At 37.8% G+C, this 23,795-nt stretch overlaps 1 protein-coding gene across 1 annotated transcript in view; it reads right to left on the bottom strand.

Annotated features, from left to right (window-relative positions):
• LOC308487205 (membrane cofactor protein-like) overlaps positions 1 to 9,330 on the bottom strand; it is a 46,499-nt gene extending 37,169 nt beyond the window's left edge. The window contains exons 1-3 of the mRNA XM_081025224.1: positions 9,243 to 9,330; positions 5,662 to 5,847; positions 5,210 to 5,309 (exon numbers count right to left, since the gene is read on the bottom strand). Coding sequence (XP_080881350.1) covers positions 5,210 to 5,309; positions 5,662 to 5,815 — 254 coding nt within the window. The 5' untranslated portion in view covers positions 5,816 to 5,847; positions 9,243 to 9,330. The remainder of the gene's footprint in view (positions 1 to 5,209; positions 5,310 to 5,661; positions 5,848 to 9,242) is intronic.
• Between the last annotated feature and the right edge of the window lie 14,465 nt (positions 9,331 to 23,795).

The raw sequence follows: 23,795 nt of genomic DNA, 5'->3' as shown, positions 1-23,795 counted from the left end.
CCTCTGGACTCTTATTGTAATAATAATAAATAACTATTTGGTACTTCTCATTTACTATTTTGTTTTGACAGTTCTCTGTATATATTGCGTGCCTCAATAAGGCCACAGATTCTTTGAGAAGAATCTATGTCTTAAATGTTTGGTATCCCTCAAAGTACTTTAGCAGTCTCTTTCTATATAACTGTTAACTGGATCGTCTACAATTTTTACTTGATCAAGTTAGAAAATTGTCAGTGAAACTTGTTTGTACATGGCTCCAGTTGACTTTTCCATCAAGGCTCACTCATTTTCCCTATATTTGAGTGTTTTAAGAGAGAATCCTGGGAAGATGGCAGTATAGGAAAGCACTAGGACTCTGTCTCCCAAACTAGACAACAATTGCAATGGCAGAATCAGACTGACGTAACTATTTTGAAGGTTTGCAACTTCCAGGGAAAGATTCCAACAGGAAAATGTAATTTCTGACAATTTCAGCTCTTCAGGAAAATAGCAGATATACCCTCGACAATGTGGCAGGCAGCTGTGTATGTGTTCTTGGAGCAGCTTGCAGTAGCCAGGGTGGGCAAAAAGGCCCTGTCCTCCAAATATCTATGCTCTGATTGTTGTTTCTGATTATAGAGAAGCGGACAAAGAGATAGAAAGCCATGGTTGTGGCATCTCCCCCGTCTCTAGCAAGCCCTTTCCTCCCCAGCTGAAGTGATTTTCAGAGGATTTAAAGATCCTACACCCTTTACTCCCCACTTCATTTTTTGTCCCTCAAAGTACTTTAGTTTTTTTCCCCCTCAGGAGCCAGACATTAAAAACCAGGATCTTCAAAAACAACTGCAAAGGTATATGGAAAATTAGAAATGGAGTGCATGTGCTCAGTGAAAGGCTCAGGAACGAACTGAAAATACCTTCAGTTTACATCTCAGGCTGAACCTCTGCACAAAGACACCCTAAATAAATAAATAAATAAATAAATAAATAAATAAATAAATAAATAACAGAAGTAATAATAATAATAATAATACAATAATGAAAAATAGCAAGTTCTAAAAAAGGTGAATAAACTGATTTCCAGAATCACATTATTATATTCAAAATGTAGTATTACACACACAAAAACATCACAAGGCATACAAAGAAAGAGGAAAGTATGGCCCATTTAAAAGGGAAAAAAAAGAGACAATAGAAACTGTCCCTGATAAAGATATGATGGCAAATTTACTAGACAAAGACTTCAAAATAACTATCTTAAAGATGCTCAAAGAACTATTAATAAATGAAGAAGTAGAGGAAGTCAAGAAAATGATGTGTGAACAAAATTGAAATATCAATAAGGATATTAAAAAACTTAAAAGAAACCAAAAAGAAATTCTGGAGCTCAAAGGTACGATAACTGGTATGAAAAATTCTCTAGAGGGATTAAAGGTAGATTTGAGCAGGCAGAAGAATGAACCAGTAAACATGAAGGAAGATAGGGCAATGGAAATTATTATATTTGAAGAGTAGAAAGAAAAAGAGTGAAGAAAAGTTAACAGAGCCTAACGGGCCTGTGGGATGCCATCAGATGGACCAACATACACATAGTGGGAATCCCAAAAGAAGAAGACAGAAATGGGCAATGAGAAATACGGAAAAAACAAATCACAGCTGACAACATCCCAAATTTGACAAAAGACATGAATATAAACATCCAAGAAGCTCAATGACCTCCAGCTAAATTGATTTCAGAAAGATCCACACTAAGACATGATAAAGTTGGCTCTCTAAATCTGCAGGTTCCACATCCGTGGATTTAACCAACTGAGAATTGAAAATATTCTTAAAACGAAAAAGTACAGACTTTTTTTGTTATTATTCCTTAAACAACACAGTGTAATAACTATTTACATAGCATTTATATTTATTAGGTATTATAAGTAATCTAGAGATGATTTAAAGCATATGGGAGCAGGCAAATACTATGCTATTTTTTATAAGGAACTTGGATTGGTATCTGCAGCAGGGGAGGGAGGTCTGGAAAGAATACCCCATGAATACCTACGGACTACTGTAATCACACTTTCAAAAACCAAAGACAAAGAGAGACTCTTGAAAGCAGGAAAAGAGAAGTGAATCACCATCTACAAGGGATCCTCAATAAGATAATCAGATCATCAGAAACTTTGAAGGCCAGAAGACAGTGGACTGATATACTAAACGTGCTACAAGAAAAAAACTAACAAAAAAACTTTAAGCCAAAAATCCTCTATCTATCACAGTCATGTAGATTAGTTGGTTGAAGCAGGACAACAAAAGGATTGTTAGAAGAGAATTATGTAAGATGGAGCAGAAAGGAATTTCCTGGAGTTCTCAAATATTGTCTGATTGTTGATCCATTGGTAATGGGTAGCATACCTATACTCAAGAACCTACAGCGACTATTGTTTTAACTCTGGAATCAAGACTGTTTCTTGTTATTCTACTACTATGAAGCGTTCAAGTGGTTATGAAAATTCCTTCAATTGTAAAGAAATCCCAGGTGGTTACAGAAGAGAGACAAAGTGATTAAAGTAAAATGTACTCAGGTGACTTTACCTGGGGCCTGTGAGCATCCGAATCTCACAATACCTCACTGCTTTGCCCTATCATGCCTCTCTTCAGCTCATTCAATTTCTGCAGATGAGAGGACCCGCTCACACTGATTTTCAGATACAGACACATGGCATAACCACACTGCAACTGTCTCCAATACATTTGTGAGAAGGGAGGAGAATGACTCCCAGTTCAATTCTATTATGATCTCTCTGCCTGTCTCTCCCTAAATTCAGTGAAGACTTAAGCATTTTGATATTTTACATGCTTCTGTGGCAATTATTCAAATAGTTCAGAATATTTTAACTTCAACTTGTATTTCTGTCTTTTCAGAGAGGGAGCGGCCTGTAGTTAAAAACTGAGCCATAATATATTTGTCTGTTAACTGCTTGTAAATGTGCATATTTCTAGTGGAATCATGGCAGACTGTTCCCAGAGAATTTCTTTCAGCTTTGTAGTTTGATAATATAACAGTTCTTAATAATTAAAGCCCTGAAATTTCTATATGCAAAAAAAAAAAAATCCTCTATCTAGCAAAACTGTCCTTAAAAGTGAAAGGGAAATTATGACAGTCCCAGATAAACAAAAGCTGAGAGAGTTTGTGACCAGTAGACCTCCCCTGTGAGAAATTCTCAAGTGAGTCCTCCAAAGTAAAAATGAAAGGACACTAGAAAGTAACTTTGAGCCATACGGAGAAATAAACACCTCATGAAAGATAAATACATGGGCAATTATAAAAGCTTGTATTATTTTAACAATGGTTTGTAAGTATAATTTTTGTTTTCTTCACAATTTAAGAGATAATGTAATACATTTAAAGGAAAAAACAATTATTACTGTAAAAACTAGCATTACTGTAACTTTGTTTTTAACTCCTAATCTTGTTTTCTATATAAGTTAAAAGACTAATGCATTTAAAAGAACTATTAATTTATGCTTTGGGACACACAGTATATAAAGATGTAATTTTGTGACAGCAACAACCAAATGGGGTGGGGATGGAGCTATAAACGGGCTAAGTTTTTGCAAGTTATGGTATTAAGCTGGTATAAATTCTAATTTAGACTTACATGACTTTAGGGTTTTAAATGTAATACCCTGGTAACCACAAAGAAAACAGCCATGGAATATACACAAAGGAAATGAGAAAGGAATCTAAACATTTCACCACAAAAAGACTAACAAAAAAAGAAGACAGTAATGCACGGAAAGAGGGACAAAAAAATTACGAGGTATATAGAAAGCAAACAGCACAAAGACAGATCAGAAACCCCTCCTCGTTACTAATTATTTTAAATTTAAGCGGCTTAAACTTTCTAATCAAGAGAAATAAATTGGCAGGATGGATAAAAACACATGATCCTACTACATGCTGTCTTTAAGAGATTCACTTGAGATCCAAAGACAAAATTAGGTTGACAGTGAATGGATGGAAAAAGATATTCCATGCAAACAGTAACCAAAAGAGAGCAGAGGTGGTGGCTTCTAATACCAGACAAAATAGACTTACAATAATAAAAGGTTACAGCAAACAACATTATATATTAATAAAGGGTACGTATAACAAGAAAATATAAACATTTATGCCACCTAATGACAGATCCTCAAAATACATAAAGCACAACACAGCATTGAAGGGAGAAATACATTTCTACATAACAGCCATTTCTATAATAATAGTTGGAGACTTCACTACTCACTCACAATAAAGGATAGAACTGTTGTTAACCTTAGGAAGAAAGAACAGAACACAGGGCCTGGGGAGAGAGGAGGGAGGAAGGCAAAGATGGAGTGGGGGGAACCAAGAAAAGAGGAGATGAGATCATTCTTAAGAAAAGGTACAGCTATAGCTAATGGATTATAACACTATTAGCACTGCAGGCAGGGAAAAATCACCCCGTATCGCCATGACAGCTCCTACAAGGGAATCCTACCTCCCCATGAGAAAGAGAGTGGTCAGTGGACCCACCCTGGGGAACACCCTGGGAATGCCTGCGACACCACCCCTGATTATTTCGTGCCCTCATTCAAATGTAATCCTAAATTTCTTTGTTCTTTGGTGCAGTTGCCCTTTTTCCTGGCCTGCCCACTCTCATGCCATCTCGAGAGTGTACTGGACTACTTCCTTTCTTTTAGTAAGCCCTCTGCTTGGTTGGCTTGCCTCTCTTTGTTCACATGGATTAATATTTGTACATCCCAGAATGCCTTCCTATGATGATACAAGTACCTTTTTGTCCTCGGGTAACAGAACAACCAGACAGAAGATATATAAGGAATTAGGGAACTTTAACAACACAACATTTCTGTGAGCCCTCCTTTAACTCTGAGAATTGGTTATTTAAATAGGGTGCACTTTTTTGTCAAGGATAAAGTCACTATGATTACTACATTTTTGATGTTTACAATAAGCTTATTATTACATATAGCAAGTATTATATAATTTTGCTTTCCTTCAATTTAAATTTCTTTTTACTAAGTACTTATCTTTTCAGTCTCCATAAAAAGACCAAGAGTTGATTGGTTGCAAGTACAACTTGTCCCACAGAAAGCAAAATAAAATCAACTTTATGGCAATACTTAAGAAGAGAAGCAAAACAAAAATGGAATCAGTAACATTTACCTTATTTCCTCTAAGGAGCAACGTACTTACCCCTCATCACAAAAAAAGTGAGCTTCGCGGTCAAAGATAAAGCCAATTTCTGGGCCTACTACCTCACCATTTGGGACTTTTGGAGTTGAACATTCTTTCTCTAAAAGAAAATTTTCAAATTCATTTTTATGCCAATTTCAAAACAGATCTGAATCAAAATTCCACACTGCTCTTTTCAATTCATGCAATCTTATTTTCTCCAGTTAACTACTATATGGGCAAGCACAAAATTCACATTTACTCAGGTAACCAACTGCCTACAAAATAAATTCCCAGGAGATTTGTCAAAGCCAAAAATATCTGCATTGCTATCTAAAACCTAATTTCACATTAAAAAAAAAATTATTGCCATAGTGGAAAATGGACTCTAAAGTGTGTAAAAAATCACTAGAGCAAACACACACACACACACACACACACAGACAGACACACACACGGTATTGTTTACTTACTGAAACAAGCTTCGTCGAGAGGGAACCATGTGTTATTATTCTCACAAAAGGTAATGAGGGGAAGAAATAGTGAATAATAGTATCCTGGGTTACACTCAAAATATATTCTGTCCCCAGGTGAATATGAAGATTTAGGGACACCCTTTAACTTCATAGATTCGAACACTGGTGGTTTACCACAGGCATCTAGAGATAAGAAAATAAAAACATAAAAATATTTAATCTCTTTGACCAGCCAGGTCCTGCGGCCTGGCAGTGGGTAGGTAGGACAGAGTAAAGAAAGGAAAGGTCCTTGGCAAGATTTTAAATAATTGTCCCATGCTTTCACCTAAGTGGTAGTAGTCGTAGTAGTAGTAGGGGAGGATGTACCGTGCTTGCTTTGAATAATATGTTAGCTTTTGGTTTATTGGGGAATGAGCTGAGTTTTTAATCAGCAGTAAACTGAAGAGACAAAATATGTGTTTTTGTTCTGAAAATATATATAGGTATGCATCATTCCCACTTTTTTCTAAATTCATTTCCAAATTCACTTCTGCTCTAAGAAGCTGTCTATACAGTATATAGCACTTTGCTCAGAGCACTCTTTCACGGTTTGGAACAGACGGATGACCTGTCACTTCAGGCTCAGTCTCCTCTCAGAAGGCAGGTTCCTAGAGGTCAGGGATCATATGTTTTCTTTTTCTGCTAGACTCTGTACCCAGTAGGTGCTCAAGAAATGCTATGTATGGTAAAAGGCGATCATTAGATAAGGACTGTGTTTTTCAAGATCAAAATAAATACGGACTAAAGTATTTTAAAATACAAGACTTCATTTCATATATTTCATAACAGTGAACTGAGCATTTTATAAGTAAACAGACATAATTTAAATATTAAAATTTACTACTCTGAATAGCCTAAAATAAAAAAACAAACTGCTTTCTTGGACATTATTTTAAATACATTAAATCTTCCTTCATTGGGCAATGGATAATGCATGACCTCAGAAGTTACCTGAGGTAGCTGTTTGGGCTGTGCATCCAAAACATCTCTATAGTAAAGCTACTATATTGCTATGATTTTAGAATTTTTAATTTGTTTCCTTTTTTGTAGTGTTTTTCTCCCTAAAATAGTGCCATTTTCACTTCAGCAATTCCTGTTCTTTTTAATTATCTGTGGGCTTGAAAATCTAACAAATGTGTTAGAACAATTATGTAAAGTAATGTGATGAAGACAAATCAAGTAAAGGGCAAAAGAATGCAGAGACTTCTCCTATGAGGGTAAGGACCTAACAAGAAAGGACATAGATCTATTTGGATCCCTGAGAAACCTTCTCTTTCTTACTCCCTGGATTGGTTTTACTTCAGATTGAGAGACTGGTCAAGAGAGCTCCAAACATGTGAAATTTTACCCTTCTTTCATATCATATTCTAAATTCTAAAATTCTCTCTATCTATACATAGTCCAACATTTCATTTCCACCATGTCCTGAAATCCACCTATTAGCAAAATGTTTTCAACATTTCCACTGTGCTGACCTTGATATTGTAATGTTCCTCAATTGACTGCCCAAAACAAAAGCAAAAGTCCTAGTAATTAAAAGCACTGTTTAAAAAGGATTAGTATAGAGGTGAGTTTCATTAACGTTACATTTACTGAATACCCTGAGCTAGACATTTCCATTTACATAGGAAAACAAACATGAACTAGAAATGTTATTTAACTCTGTTCAGAAACAAATGCATAACATCATCCAGAATTTCCTAGAACCACCAAGAAAGAAACCACATAACATTAAATCATACAAGTATCCTTTGTTTTATGCATTCAATCTCAGTAACTATCCTGAAAGCATATAAAGAAAAGAGTATTCCTAATATGACTTTTTAATACAATAAGCATGCATTTGTACATACACACATATTCGGTAGGTAGGTAGTACAGAATAAATGTAAAGGTCCTTGGCAAGATTTTAAATAATTGTTCCATGCTTTCACCTAAGTGGTGGCAGTAGGAGAAAATGTGCTATATAGTATATACCAGGGGTGCCAAAAAAAATGTATACAAGTGGACACTTTAGTCAATGTTGATCAAACAGTAGTTCACCGTAATCAGAAGTGTCTGGATGCTGATAGTAACCACTTTGAGCACCTTTTGTAATTACATAAGTCAAATGTGACTTGTATTCATCTTTTGTTATTAGTATATATTGAGTATAACAATTTTAATACAGTTTTCCTTTCTTAAAATGTGCATACACTTTTTTCTGGCAATCTCTCTCTCTCTCTCTCTCTCTCTCTCTCTCTCTCTCAAAATGTGCATACACTTTTTTTGGCAATCTCTCTCTCTCTCTCAAAATGTGCATACATTTTTTTTGGCTCTCTCTCTCTCTCTCTCTCTCTCTCTCTCTCTCTCTCTCTCTCTCTCTCTCTCATATATATAATACTCATTCCATGCAATGAAACAGGAAACAAACTCAGTGGATGAGCCTTCAGCTTTTAGTTTATGAGCTACAGAAGAAAATCATATCAATATTATTTGTCATTCATTTCTTACGATTCTCATTTTCTCACTAGATGTGACTATCAATATTTTTGGGGTTGCTTCAGATCGCCCCTCAAACAGGACCCAACCTAATGAAAAAAAGGAAAACAATGCCCAAAAGACATCTAGGAATAGAACAGGAAACTGACTATATTGGATAGGAAAAGGAAGGTAACCCCACGTTTAAAAAAAGCAACAGTCTGCAAACCAATACCAATACAATTTTGGGGCAAAAAAAGAGCCTGTTACCTTTATGTACAAAAAACACTGCGCGCCGTTCCCAATCCCTCTAAACCCCAGGCACCCAGAGCTAACTCGCACTCCAGGAGCCACTCAAAACAGGCGCTCCCCAGGCCCCACACAAAGGAAGCAGAATTTCCTTGTCCCACACTCCACACCGCTGGGCTGACCAACTCCGTGAAGCACACACGCGGTAACACCCTGCCGGGCACAAACACCCCACTCACCAAGGCCTCACCCGGCCCAGAGAACACAGCGCGCACTCAAAAGTAAGCCCTCCCCTTGAGCACCCGGTCGGCTCTCCGCAGCGCGACAGGCTTAGTCCGGAAACACCTGCAAGCTTTTATTAGGGACACACCTTGGCCACGGGCGAACAGCGCCGCGCCCAGCGCCCCGCAAAGCTCGGTGCCGACCACCAAGCAACCTTCACGGCGGGCACCACATGGTCCCCACCGCCCGGGATCCGCGCACAGCACGAGCTGGGGCATCTCTGGCCACACCTTCACCCCAACCCCGTATCACTCGGGTCCATCCAGGCCTGCGCCTCTTCCTCGACACACCCAAACTCAGGGCGGCCTTCTCCCCACCCACTCCCGTACGCCCCCGGAGCGCACCCGTTCTCAAGGCCCGTACCGGAGAATTTGGGTAGCAGGAGCACCAGGGCCACCAAAAAGAACCCAATGAAACACCAAGGAAAAACGGTTCTCTCGGGGCGGCGGGGAGGTGCCGTGCGCAGCGCACAAGACGCCGTCATTTTCGAGATTCACGGGAAACCTGAGGGACAGTGGGCATTTATATACCTTTTTGAGTGCACCTACCAGACGCAACAATCCCCAGACTCACAAAGCTTCAAGTGAGGAACCACGGATGGGCGTGACCTGTCCGCGCCACGGCGGTAGTGACTCTGAGTGCTGGGGCCATGCGGGCCAATCAGCGAGCGGAATGGCGGGGCTCTCGCGCGGAGGTGAGCGCCCCCCAGGTGTGGAGAGAACGGGGCGTGGTCCTAACCCCCCTAAGTCAGCGGGCAGTTTGGGTAAGAAAACAATTGCTGGTGGAGTCTTGACTGCGTTTTCCAGAACGCTGGTTTGAAGAATAAAGCGCATCGACCTGAAAATAGAAACCCATAGCCCAGACAGTGGGTCTACCTGGGGACAACACCCCTCAGGGCTCCATCTTTGTCCTGGGGCCTCCAGTCTGTCAGGATTACCAGAGCCCTTGCTTAATATTTGATATTAATCAGGCATAATTGGGGACCATGTGAAGATGGTGACAGTTCAATATGTCTACTACTGAATTCCATCAAAGCCTGCTAGAATTCAAAATCACGAAGATTGTTTGGCCACTGCATTCCTAACCCCTAATGTAAATTACCCTGCCCCCAATTCCCTTACAAGGACCCCTGGGAAGGTAAATTATTAAACATTGCCATATTAGGCCTCAACCTATGGAGCCCTTGCCCTTTCGGAGCTAAATGTTTTATTGAAGACCAAATGTACATGCTTAAAAAAGGTAAGGACAAGGTTGTACCTTGGAAGCAAAGAAAGTCATTAGAGTTATGATGGTTAGGAATTAGATAGGTGAAGTAGATAAGAACTTCACTGGTTAAACAATCTCAAACAATACTAAAAAATTAAGAACGAGCAAGGTTTTTTGTGGAGTTGTGAGTAAATCAGTATGACTAGTTAAATGAAAAAGAGTAAGTAATATGACGGGCATCAGAGAGTAAACAAAAGGGGTTCGCATTGTCTTCCTATTAGTTGGCAAAGGATGTAAACACCAACCAATGTAAGCATTTTGAGGGGACCCAGCACCCTTAAACTTTTAGTTTTTAACATAACTTTTCCAAATGTGAAAAGATTTAGAATGGACATAGTTTTTAAACCACCAGTTCCGTTTAGAGCTTACCCCGAAGAAATCATCAAAACTGTGAGTAAAGATGTATAAAATATAAACCATAAGTGTCTAGCAAAAGTATTAAGGAACTGGTGGTAGGTAGCTTTATGGGATAGAATTCTATGCAACAGGCAGTGTTAAAAAAATATCAGTGTGAGAAACTATGCTATATTTGTAAATGGAAAAAGAAGACTCCAAATCAGTACACGAATATACCTTTGGGTATTCCTTTTATTAGAGGAAAAGTAGTATATTGATACACATAAAAAGAAATTAACTGGTAATATACTGTTATTAACTAATAGTTGATAGGATTATGAATATTTTGTTTTCTTTGTGCTTTTTAGTTTTCTATATTGACTCTATGTTACATCTGGAATCAGGTAAAGAAAAAAAAATAAATCCAACATATATATCAAAGTCAATTTTGTTCATAGAATGGCATGGATAGAATCTGCAGATTAAGGTAGGGGTGGATTGTGAGGAAATGGAAGCTCTCCATATAAAGCTCAAATGCATCTTCTGGAATTACAAAACTTTATATATATATTGAAATAATGCTACATCTAAGATGTACTAAAGACTTTCTGGGTTCAACAGATCATAGAATTTTCTCTTCCTTTCAGACCAACACAATGTTTAGATTCTTGGCAGAGCATGTAAGACAAAGAATCTTGGATTATTAAATCCAGATGCTCCATAGTGATACTTAATTGAAGGAGATATAATTAAACAGTGAAAGGAAACTCAATGAAGGGGGATTATCATTACTGCTAAGTCTTATAGTAGTAAAACAATGATATAACAGAAATGTTTTGTGCCTCAATTTTGGCATTTATTTGTGAAAACAGAAGATCTATTTATCATTCTCTACAGCCATCTGTACACAATGTTATGTGTCAATTATATCTCAATAAAACTGAAAAAAAAACTTTCCCATTTAGTTCTAGACTTGGAAATATGTTCTGATAAAATTTAAAAGATAGGGGAAAATATGGCTAATGTTTGGAAACCTAGTTACAGTTTCTAGGTTAGATTCAAGGACGGGGGATTTACGGGAACTTTCTTTCACCAGTGAAATTTCTACACCTGGGGCTCAACAAGCCATTGTTAATACAATTGAAGACATTCACATTGATTTCTTTAAATTATTTTGATTTGACTCATCTGAGGATCTAGCTAATATGTTCTGAGCAATGTTCCCTATTTTTCTGGACAAGCTCCATGAGGCAGAGATAGAGTTTTCTTGCTTTTTCTCCAGTGCCAGATTGCTCTAGGCCTATAGTAGGTGCATAATAAATACCTACTAAATACTAAATGAAGTAAATAGGTGTTTCTGTCAATTGCATTTAACATACCTTTGTCCATTCTCCTCCAGCATGGATTTACCAAATGCTGGGAAAGTTCGGAAAGATTTTGATTATAGTAATAATTTCAGACACTAGGAACAAAACAGGATTCAACTCTAAAAGGAATGAGCTACAAGTGTCAGAACAGGTAACCTTCCTAAACAGGCATTGCAAGCTAACCTATGAAGCAAAGCTAATGGCTATCCCTTAGCCTCGAGACCATTTTAGTGACTAAGTTCACAGGGAAAGTGTTGAAAGTGAACTTTCTAAGGTCCTCATAGAAATAGAACTCAAAAGAATCAATGCTTTGAGTGAAGTAGGGAAGTAAACACTAGTGGTTCCTCCAATTTTTCCTAAATATGTTATTAAACTATAAAAAAAAAGAGAATGAAAAATATTCATGTTTGTAGGCCATGGTTTGAGCTGTAGATCTTATTTAAAACAAATGACATCCATAGAAAAGCAGGTGTAGCAGTAATTATATGAGACAAAACAGATTTCAAGATAAAATGGTAACAAGAGATAAAGATGGATATTTTATAATGATAAAGAGGACAATTCATCAGGAAGGACAATTCATATATATTGATAACACTTATCGATATATATGTATGCAACCTGGGAACACCAAAATATATCAAGGAACTGCTAACACACCCAAAAAGAGAAACTAACAAAAATACAATTATAGTAGGGGACCTGAGTACCCCATTGATAGCAATGGACAGATCACCTAAGCAGAAAGTCAAAAAGGAAATATTGATCTTAAAGGACAGATAATACCACATGGACTTAATTGATATTTATAGAATTTTCCATCCTAAAAAAACAGAATACACATCCTTCTCAAGTACACATGGAACATTCTCAAGAATAGACCACATGGTGGGGCACAAAACTAGTCTCAATAAATTTTAAAAGATTGAAATCATACTAAGCAAATTTTCCAACTACAATGGTGTGAAACTGAAAATTAACCACAAGAATAAAGCTGGAAAAAACACAAATATGTGGAGATTAAACAACATGCTAGAACAATCTTTGGGTCAAAAGAAATAAAAGGTCAAAAGATACGTAAAGACAAGTGAAAATGAAAATAGGAAAATAGGACATACCCAAATTTTGTATGTACCACAGCAAAAGTGGTACTAACAGGGAAGTTTATAGCATTACAGGCCTACCTCATGAAACCAAAAAAGTCTCAATTAAACAATCTAGCATTACACCATAAAAAAAATAAAAAGAAAAACATGATATGTAAAGTCTGTATAAGAAAGGGAAGAATAAATATCATAGTGTAAATAAATAAAATAGAAAATGGAAGCACAATAGAAAAAACTAATGAAACAGAGCTGGTCCTTTGAAAATATAAACAAAATTGACAAACCTCTGGCTGGACTCACTAAGGAAAAATAAAGGAAACTACAAATATATAAAATAAAAAAGTGAAAGAGGACAAGTTACAATGGACACCACAGAAATACAAAGGATTGTACAAGAATACTAGGAAAGGCTATATGCAATCAAATTTGAAAGTGTCCAACCATCTTAGACTGAATCATGAAGAATTGCAACGCTCGAGAAGACTGAGTACTAGTAAGGAAATTGAAATAGTAATCAAAAAACAAAAATCCAGTACTAGATGCATTCTCTGGTGAATTCTACAAAACATTCAAAGAAGATTTAATACCAGTCCTTCTCAACCTCTTCTAAAATGAAGAGGAGGTAATACTTGCTAACTGATGTTATTTTCAAATGCCTGGCTTTTCAGTACCTTGATTTTCTCTACCAATTATCTTATCCTTCACTCTACTATGACACTAATGCCCATGTTCTTACCTTAGATTGTGTCTTGTTAATACTGCAACCCCTCCAAGAATTTCAAACATCCTACTCTCCAACCACCAATCCTGTCTTTCTAGTATGCATTGACTCCAACAATCTTTGTAATTCTTAGTATCTATAACCCATTGATTCCACCGCCATCTTTCAGTCTCAAACAACCTTACTGTCCTCATTTTCAATCTTACAAGGTTAAATTTCATGGTCCATCATTATAATCGCTACCTTGCATACAACCCTGGTTCCCTTGCCCTACTCTCAATTTATTATATTCATTAGACAAACAATAATTCTGGTTAAAGTTAGTTCTCCATAATGCCCCTATATTGATGAAACTGAATGTGGATGTGGATGGAGAAAAATACATATCCATGATGGCTAGTTTTACTTTAATGACACTCCAAACGGATCATTGTAATGCTACGAGATATTCCTACTATATTTGCTTAATCCATTTACTGTCTCATTCTCTTAAGTGACTATTTCTTTTTTTTCATTTTATTTATTTATTTATTTATTTATTTATATTAGTTTCAGGTGCACAAAACAATGTAATAGTTAGACATTTATCATTTATATCCCTCACACTGTGTCAACACCCCTCCCCCATCCACTATCCCTTTGACATAGAACATAGCCGTTACATTTCCACTGTCTCTATTCCTAATGCTATACTCTGCTTCTTATAACTATATACATATATATGTATATATGTATATAAAACTTGTAGTTGACATTCATTATTGTTGAGCTTCAGCTTCAGGTGTAGAGTGTAGTGATCAGGCATCTACATCTTCCCTGAGGTGGTCTCCCTAATGAGACAAGTGTCCATCGGGTACCCTACAAAATCTTTTACAACATTATTGATTACATTGCCCAAATTAACTTTCGTGACCCCGTGGCAATCTTGTGGTTACTGACTGGACTTTCTAAGCCCCCCACCTTCCCCTTTATTCCCACCCCCTCCCATCTAGCAACCCTCAATTTTTCTTCTATGTCTCTGAAACTGTTTCTGATTAGTTCATTCATTGATTCTTTTATTTAGATTCCACATATAAGTGAGATCTTGTGGTATTTGTCTTTCTCTGTCTGACTTATTTCACTTAACATAATGTTCTCTAGGTCTATCCATATTGTTGCAAATGGTAAGATTTCTTTCTTCTTTATGGGTGTGTAATACTCCATCGTATAAATCTACCACTGTTTCTTAATCCAGTCGTCTACTGATGGGCATTTTGGTTGTTTCCATGTCTTGGCTATTGTGTGTAGTGCTGCAATAAACATAGGGGTTTATAATTTTTTTTGAATCAGAGTTTTGGATTTCTCTGTACATATACCTAGGAGTGGAATTGCTGGATCATAAAGTAGTTCTATTTTCAGATTTTTGAGATACCTCTATACTGTTTTCCATAGTGGCTGCACCAATCTGCAATCCCACCAACAGTACAGAAGGGTTCCCTTTTCTCCACATCCTCGCCAGCTGTCATTGTGGTTTTTATTTGCATTTCTCTGATGGTTAGTGAGGTTGAGCATTTTTTCATATGTCTGTTTGCCATCTGTATGTCCTTTTTAGAAAAATGTCTCTTTATGTCCTCTGCCCATTTTTTAATTGCGTTGTTTGTTTTTTGGAGTTGCGTTGAGTGAGTTTTTTATATATTTGGGATATTAACCCCTTATCAGATATATCATTGGCAAATATCTTTTCCCATTCAGTAAGATTCCTTTTTGTTTTATTGATGGTTTCCTTTGTTGTGAAAAAACTTTTTAGTTTGATGTAATCCCACATGTTTATTTTTTCTCTTACTTCCCTTGCCCGAGGAGATATATCAGTAAAAATCTTTCTCTGGGTAATGTCTGTAAGTTTCTTCCTATATTTTCTTCTATGAATTTTATGGTTTCAAATGTTACATTTAAGTATTTAAGCCATTTTGAATTTATTTTTGTATAGGGTGTAAAGAAGTGATCCGGTTTCATTTTTTGCATGTGTCTCTCCAGGTTTCCCAGCACCATTTATTGAATAGACTGTCTTTACCCGACCGTACATTCTTGCTTCCATTGTCGTAGATTAAATGACCATGTAGGCATGGATTTATTTCTGGGCTCTCTATTCTGTTCCATTGATCTATGTGTCTGTTTTTATGCCCGTACCATGCTGTTTTGGTTACTGTAGCCTTGTAGTATAATTTGATGTCAGGTATCATTATACCTCACACTTTGTTCTTATTTCTCAAGATTGTCGAGGCTATCCAGGATCTTTTATGGTTCCATATAAATTTTAGGATTATATGTTCTATTTCTGTGAAAAACGTCCTCGGTAGTTTGATAGGAATTGCATTGAATATGTATATTGCTTTGGCAGTATGGACATTTTAACTATATTAATTCTTCCTATCCATGAACATGATATGTGTTTCCATCTATTTGTATCTGCTTTCATTTCTTTCTTCAGTGTCTTATAATTTTCTGAATATAGATCTTTTACTTTGGTTAAATGTATTCCCAGGTATTTTGTAGTCTTTTAAGCAATTGTAAATGGGATTGTTTTCTTAATTTATCCTTCTGATGTTTTATTATTGTATATACAAATGCAACTGATTTCTGAATATTAATTTTGTATCCTACTATTTTACTAATTTCATTTATCAGTTTTAATAGTTTCTTGGTGGAATCTTTAGGGTTCTCTATATATAATATCATGTCATCTGCATATAATGACAATTTACTTCCTCCTTACCAATTTGGATGCCTTTTATTTCTTTTTCTTGTCTGATTGCTGTGGCTAGAACTTCCAGCACTCTGTTGAATAGAAGTGGAGAAAGTGGGCAAGCTTGCCTTGTTCCTGATCTTAAGGGGAATGGTTTTAGCTTTTCCCCATTGAGTATTATCTTAGCTGTGGGTTTATCATATATGGCCTTTATTATGTTGAGATATGATCCCTCTATTCCCACTTTCTTAAGGGTTTTTATCATAAATGACTGCTAGATTTTGTCAAATGATTTTTCTGCATCTATTGATATTATCATGATTTTTATTTTCATTTTGTTACTGTGGTGTATCACATTAACTGATTTGAGGATGTTGAACCACCCTTGCATACCAGGAATGAATTCCACTTGATCATGGTGTATGATCTTTTCAATGTATTGCTGAATTCTGTTCGCTAATATTTTGTTGAGGATTTTTGCATCTATTTTCATTAGGGATATCAGCCTGTAGTTTTCTTTTTTTGTACTATCTTTGTGTTTAGGGTGATTTTGGGATTAGGGTGATAGTGGCCTTGTAAAAAGTGTTTGGGAGCCTACCCTCCTTCTGGATTTTTAGGAAGAGCTTGAGGAGAATAGGTGATAATTCTTTTTTCAATGTTTTGTAAAATTCACCTGTAAAGCCATCTGGTCCAGGGCTTTTGTTTGTTGGGAGATTGTTGATTACTGATTCAATTTTCCTGGAGGTAATCAGTCTATTCAGGTTTTGTGTTTCTTCTTGAGTTAGCGTTGGTAGGTTGTATGCTTCTAGAAAATTGTCCATTTCTTCCAGATTGTCAAATTTTTTCATATACAGTTGCCCATAGTAATTTCTTAAAATTTTTTTGTATTTCTGTGGTGTCTATTGTCACTTCTTCTCTTTCATTTCTGATTTTATTAATTTGGGGCCTCTCTCACTTTTTTTTGATGGGTCGGGCTATAAAGATTTGTTGACATTGTTTATCTTCTCTGAAAAACAACTCTTGGATTCATTGATCTTTTATATTGTTTTTCTGGTTTCTATTTCATTTATTTCCACTCTGATCTTTATTATCTCCTTCCTTGTACTCCCTTTGGGCTTATTTTGCTGTTCTTTTTCCAGACCCCTTCAGTGTGAAGATAAACTGTTGATTAGTGATGTTTCTTGTTTCTTTAGGTAGGCCTGCAGTGCTATGAATTTCCCTCTTAGGATTGCTTTCACAGCATCCCATAGATTTTGGGTCATCGTGTTTTCATTTTCGTTTGTCTCAAGATATCTTTTGATTTCTTCCTTGATCTCATGGTTGACCCATTCATTATTTACTAACATGTTATTCAGCCTCCATGAATTGGTGTGTCTTCCAGTTTTTTGTTTTTTTCCTGTAGTTCATTTCTAATTTCATAGCATTGTGGTCAGAGAAGACAACTGGTATGATTTCAATTTTCTTAAATTTATCAAGACTTGTTTTATGTAGTCTATCTTGGAAAATGTTCCATGTGCACTTGAGAAGAATGTGTGTTCTGTAGCTTTGGGGTGAAATGCTCTGAAAATATTGATTAAATCCAAATGGTCAAATGCGTCATTTAAGGCCGTTGTTTACATATTGATATTCTGTCTGGAAGACCTGCCCCTTGTTGTCAGAGGTGCGTTGAAGTCCCCTACCATGATAGTATTACTGTGATCTCTGTCTTTATGTCAGTCAATATCTGTTTTATATATTTAGGTGCTCCTATGTTGGGTGCATAGATGTTTCCAAGGATTATGTCCTCTTGTCGGGTCGATCCCTTTATTATTATATAATGCCCATCTTTGTCTTTTAATTTATTCTTCATTTTAAAGTCTATTTTGTCAGATATAAGTATTACAACTCCAGCTTTCTTCTCATTTTCATTTGCATGAAGTATCTTACTCCAACCCTTCACTTTCAGCCTGTTTGTGTCTTTTGATCTGAGGTGAGTCTCTTGTATACAGCATATGCAGGGGTCTTGCTTTCTTATCCACTCAGCCCCCCTATATCTTTTGATTGGAGCATTTAATCCATTTACGTTTAAAGTGATGATTGATAGGTACATAGTTATTGCCATTTTTTAAAATTTGTAGTTAGATTGTTTTCATCTTTCTTCTGTTTACAGAAGCCCTTTTAAGATTTCCTGCAATGCTGGCTTGATGGTAATAAACTCCTTTAGCTTGTTCTTTTCTGGGAAGCTCTTTATCTCTCCTTCAATTTTAAATGATATCCTTGCTGGATAAAGCAATCTAGGTTGTAGGCCTTTGTTTTCCATCACTTTGAGTATCTCCTGCCACTCCCTCGTGGCCTGCAATGTTTCTGTAGAAAAGTCATTTGATAGTCTGATAGGAGTTCCCTTGTAAGTAACCTGCTATCTCTCTCTTGCTGTTTTTAGGATTCTCTCTTTGTCTTTAACCTTTGCCATTTTAAGTATAATGTGTCTTGGTATGGACCTGTTTGGGTTTATCCTGTTTGGAACTCTCTGCAGTTCCTGGATTTATATGTCGGTTTCCTTCACAAGGTTAGGGAAGTTTTCAGACATTATTACTTCAAATATGTTTTCGATCCCTTGCTTCCTCTCTTCACCTTCTGGTATTCCTATGATGCTCATGTTGTTGCGCTTGATGTTATCCCAGAGGTCTCTTAAACCATCTTCATTGTTTTTTATTCTTTTTTCTTGTTGTTGTCCTGTTTGGGTGATCTCTGCTAACTAGTCTTCTAAGTGGCTGCTGATTTGATCCTTTGCTTCATCTAACCTGCTCGTAATTTCTTCAAGTATGTTCTTTATTTCAGTTATTGTATTCTATAGTTCTAACTGGTTGTTCATTATGATTTCCCTATCCTTCTTTATGTCGTCACTAAGCTCCTTAAACATTCTTATCATCAGTGTTCTGAACTCTGTCTCTTATAGGTTGGTTACCTCTATTTCATTTTGTTCCAATTCTGGAGGTTTCTTCTGTTTTTTATTTGGGACATGTTTCTTTGCTTCACCATGCTGGCTGACTCTCTGTGTTTGCTTCGATGTATTAGGTAGGTCCCCAAGGGTTCTTAGTTTTTGCTGGGTTATCTTATGTAGTATGTGTCCTTTATATTTGACTTGCACCACTTCCTTCTTCTCCTCTGCATGTGCTCCAAAGGTGACTCTTGTGTTGTGTATATTATCCTATTAAAGTTGACCTTTAATTGCTTTCAGCTTGTGAGTAGGTGGGATTGATTCCTAGGCTGACTAGTTGTGAGACTTGGCTCTGCCCACAGCGGATGTTCTGCTGAGTGAGGATGAGGGTTGACCGCTGAAATAAGGTTTGGCCTCTATGGGTCTTGTGCCTGTAGAGAATTCCCTCTGGGTCTGTCTCTTGTAGGTCAAACCCGGTAGTACTCTGGTTTGGTCTGGAGTTGGCCTCTGGGTGTGTTGAATCTTGTGCCTCTGAGCTGGGCCCTGGTGTAGGGCAATTTCAGAACAAAGCAAATCACCAAGCACAACAACAACAAAGAGAAAACAAAATACATTCACATTTAAAAACAACTGATAACCACACTCAACACAGGCAAAAATATCAAAGGTAATAAAACAAAAAAAGCAGCCCAGTCTTGGCTTAAGCCCACCAAGTAATCTCCAGGTTGTCCTCGGCTGTACCAAAGAGTCCTCTGCATCTTGTGCATTCAGAGCCAGTCACCTGCTGCCCAGAGTGTCGTTGGGACTGCAGATTTAGATGAATGGGACTAAGGGGTCTGGCTGGTAGTTTCTACAAAGTCAGTGCAGTTTCTGCCCTTGCCTGCACATATGCGCACTGAGAGTAACACAACCAGCCTTGTGCCCATTTCTCCTGAGTCTTAGGGCACTTCTTCCGTGTGTGTGTGTATATGTGTGTGTGTGTGTGTGTGTGTGTGTGTGTGTGTGTGTGTTTGTGTGTGTGTGTGGCGGGCGGGAGATTTCTGAGTTGCTGAAAGCCCAGAGTTGCCTCTGCCACCTGCTGCTGATCCCTGGGAGTGTCTCCACAGTTGTAATTGCCCTACCCTAGACAGGCCAGAAAACGTGGCGGCTGGAGATGGAGGAGTCTTCTCTTTCCCAGACCAGCAGTGTCACACTCTTCCTGCAGTCCAGAAAAGGTGGGGGCTGAGGGTGGAGGAGTCTTCTCTCTCCCAGTCCAGTAATATCACAGTCTTCCCAGGTTCTTCCCTAGGTCAGAGCTACGTGCTGAGTCTTCCCAGATCCTGAGCACTAGGGCTCCTCTGTAATCTGACACCACTCTTCAGTTCAGGGGCCAGTTTAAGTCTCTGGAAGGGCAGGGGTAGGATTGGGAGAGTGGGGGGAGGGCCCAGCTATCGAGTTTACTCCTTTGTCCAACCTAGGGCCCAGCTGGAGGTCTCAGCTAAGGTTATTGCCTCAAATGCTGGATATGCTACTGTCCCAGCAGGAGAGATCTGCTGTGGGACTCAGGGAAAGCCCACCTCCTGGCTTTTGTGGTCTCTGTTCCATCCTGGGATCCCCTGCGTCTCTGCAGCCGGGGATGCAGCCGTGTCTCCACTCCGCTTTCTCTCCCCTTCCCTTGCTCGCCCAATTTGCCCACCTTCAAGTATCCTCCTACGAGTCTATTAGCTGTTCTGCGTAATAAGTAGAGTGTCCTTTGATGGGTTATAGATGTTCCATTTGTGGTAAGATCCGGAGAACTCAAGAAGTCCGCCTCACTTTCGCCATTCCTATGACGTCGCTCTTGAGTGACTATTTCATATATTTTATATTGACATTGAACTTGGACATCTCCTCTATCATTCTTAATCTCTGTTTATAGCTTTTCTTATCTTCATAAAAAATAGAAGCAATCAAAGAGAATTTCCACACACTTGACCCAAAGACCTGTATCTGTATAGCTTCCTTAGCTCCTGAGAGTCTGGTTATATTGTTCACACCCTTGTCTAAGGCTAACCTCTCCACCATTGCCTAGATTTTATCTGCTCTCACTTGCTCATGGGCGTCACTCCAGGAATTCTTCTCACTCTCTCCAGCATCATTATTTCCCCTTTTCTATTGGACTTTACCATAAGCATGCAAACATGTTATTTCCCCAAATATAGCGGGCACAGTCCCGTTTTATCCTTCTAATGTTCCTTTTGCGTGGACCACTTTCTGACCTGATATCTGTATGTATGGCTGTCTCTCTCATCTCCAGGAGTTCTTTTACTCAAATGTGATCTACTCAATGAAGCCTTTCTTGTCCACTATTAATAATTGCAGATTCACTCAGAACTTCCTATCCTCTTTCCCTGCTTTATATAATTTAACAAATTGTACTTATCATTTTTCATTTTATCATCATTAGGCAATCTGTTTATTGTTTGTGTCTCTGACTAGAATAAAAGCTATTGGAGGATATGTCTGTTTCACTACTATATCCCAAGACCTAAAATATTACTTAGCACACGGAAGGATTTATATAATTATTTGTTCAATAAATGAGTGAAATGATTGAGGTAGCTACAGTGAAGCACCATTTCAGAAAATGTGATGGTAAAGAGAAGGGAGATAGCTTAAAATGGGTGGTTAGGGGAACATTTGTTTCCAGATGGAGGGTATGTTAGATATTTGTTGCTTAAACTGGGCCCCTTCTTGTGGAATTGGCCTCTTGCTTTTTCCTTTGGGAAATTCCCTCTCTCCCATGGTTCCATGTGGTTCACATAGACATGGTTTCTCCGCTGTGACACTATTGACATGTTGAACCAGATAATTTTTTTGGGGGGGTGGTGGTGTTTGTCATGTGCTTTGTGGGATGTTTAACAGCATCTCTGGCCTCTATCCACTAGATTCCAAATACGCCCCTCCTCCAGCTGGAACCAAAAATGTCTGGAGATATTGCCAGTGTCCCATGAGGGAGTGTGATCACCCCACTTGAGAACGACTAAAGTAAATCAACCTACCCCAGCTCCAAGCCTGGACAGGCAGCTCAGGCCTTGTCCTTTGCTATTTCACTGCCCTGGCCTTACTAAGTAGTTCAGTTGGGGACATGTGACCCTTTGTAGACAAACTAGAGTTAGTGCAGGGACTTTGAAGGAGTTACTGGACAAAAAAAAGCTCTTTGTTCTGGAATGCTAAGCTGACAAAGTGTCTGATTGGCATTGTGAACCAAATAGTTGACCAGTTTTTAGGGAGAGTGTGCCAGAGAATGAGGCCAGCAAGGAAAAGCAGAACCAGGGGATAGAAGAGTTTCCTGAGGATATGCTCTGAATATTTAATTACTGTTTTGAGTAAAGCCAGCCAGCTGTACCCTTCACCTTTTCTATAAAATCCCTCTTTGGTCTAAGCCAGTGTGAGATGGATTTCTGTCACTTGCAGATTAATGAGTACTGGCTTGAGCAGGTTTGCAGATGGAAAGGAGCCAGTGATGAGAGAGGGTAAACCTAATGAAGCAATGTTCTGGAAAGGACAGAAAGGGATGAGAGAGAACAATATAGTCTGTGAAAAGTGGTAAGTACAAATGGCGATAAAGATGAGTGGATATACATAGATAAGCTTGGAGATGGAGGGAGAGGAAGGTGAGTGTTACCCTGTAATGTTTTCATCATCTGCTAAGAGGATGTAGAACAGATTACAGATAAAGGTAGAATAGACTAGATGGTTTGAGGTGCATGAACAGATATTCTGGAGAAATGAAAATGGGACTGACTGTGAATGAATAAAAGATGCTGAACAATACCCCACTTCTGTGTAAATATCCAAAAGAATTAAAAGTAATGCATTGAAGAGATATTTGCACACACGTGTTCAAAGCATATTATTCACAACAGCCATGAGGTGAAAACAAGCCAAAAGTCCATCGACGAATGAATGGATAAACAAAATGTTGTATATATGTGCAATGAAATATTACCAACCCTGAAAAAGGAAATTCTGACACATGCTACAACATGGATGAACCTTGAGGACATTATGCTACATGAAATCAACCGGTCACAAAAAGGCAAATACTGTACCGTTCCACCTATATGAAGTATCTAAAGTAGCTAAATTCATAAAAACATAAAGTAGAATGGTGGTTGCCGGGACAGGAAGGAAAGGGGAATGCAGAGTTATTGTTTAATGGGGATAGCATGTCATTTTTATAAGATGAAAATGTTCTGGAGATCTGTTGAACAATGATGTGAATATACTTAACACTTCTGAACTGTACACTGAAAAATGGTTCAGATGGTAATTTTTTTATTATATGAGTTTTACCACAATTAAAAAACAAAAAAGATGACAACATAGTCTAGGAAAAGAGGGGTGGAGTAAATTTGTGGTAGCCAGTGAGCAGGGTTTCATTTCCTCAGTATTTTAAATGCTGTATCAGAGAAAATTGACAGCTGGATTTAAAGTATGGTTGGAATGGAAGAGTGTGGTGATGGGCTGGGAAAAGGTGTTGGCTGAACAAATGTAACAGAAAATTTTGAGGATGAGGGAATTGAGTTTGTGATTTGAAATTTTGGCCCAAAAGATAAAGTGATGGGATTTAGAATGCATAAATGTTGAATCAGGAACTCTAGAAACCCTAAGACCATGTCTATTATTGAAGAGTTAATTGACT

Source organism: Rhinolophus hipposideros (genome assembly GCF_964194185.1).
Source record: "Rhinolophus hipposideros genome assembly, chromosome: 19".
Taxonomy (NCBI): Eukaryota; Metazoa; Chordata; class Mammalia; order Chiroptera; family Rhinolophidae; genus Rhinolophus; species Rhinolophus hipposideros.
Note: the sequence above shows the minus strand (reverse complement) of the source record. Positions and strands in the feature narration are given on the sequence as shown.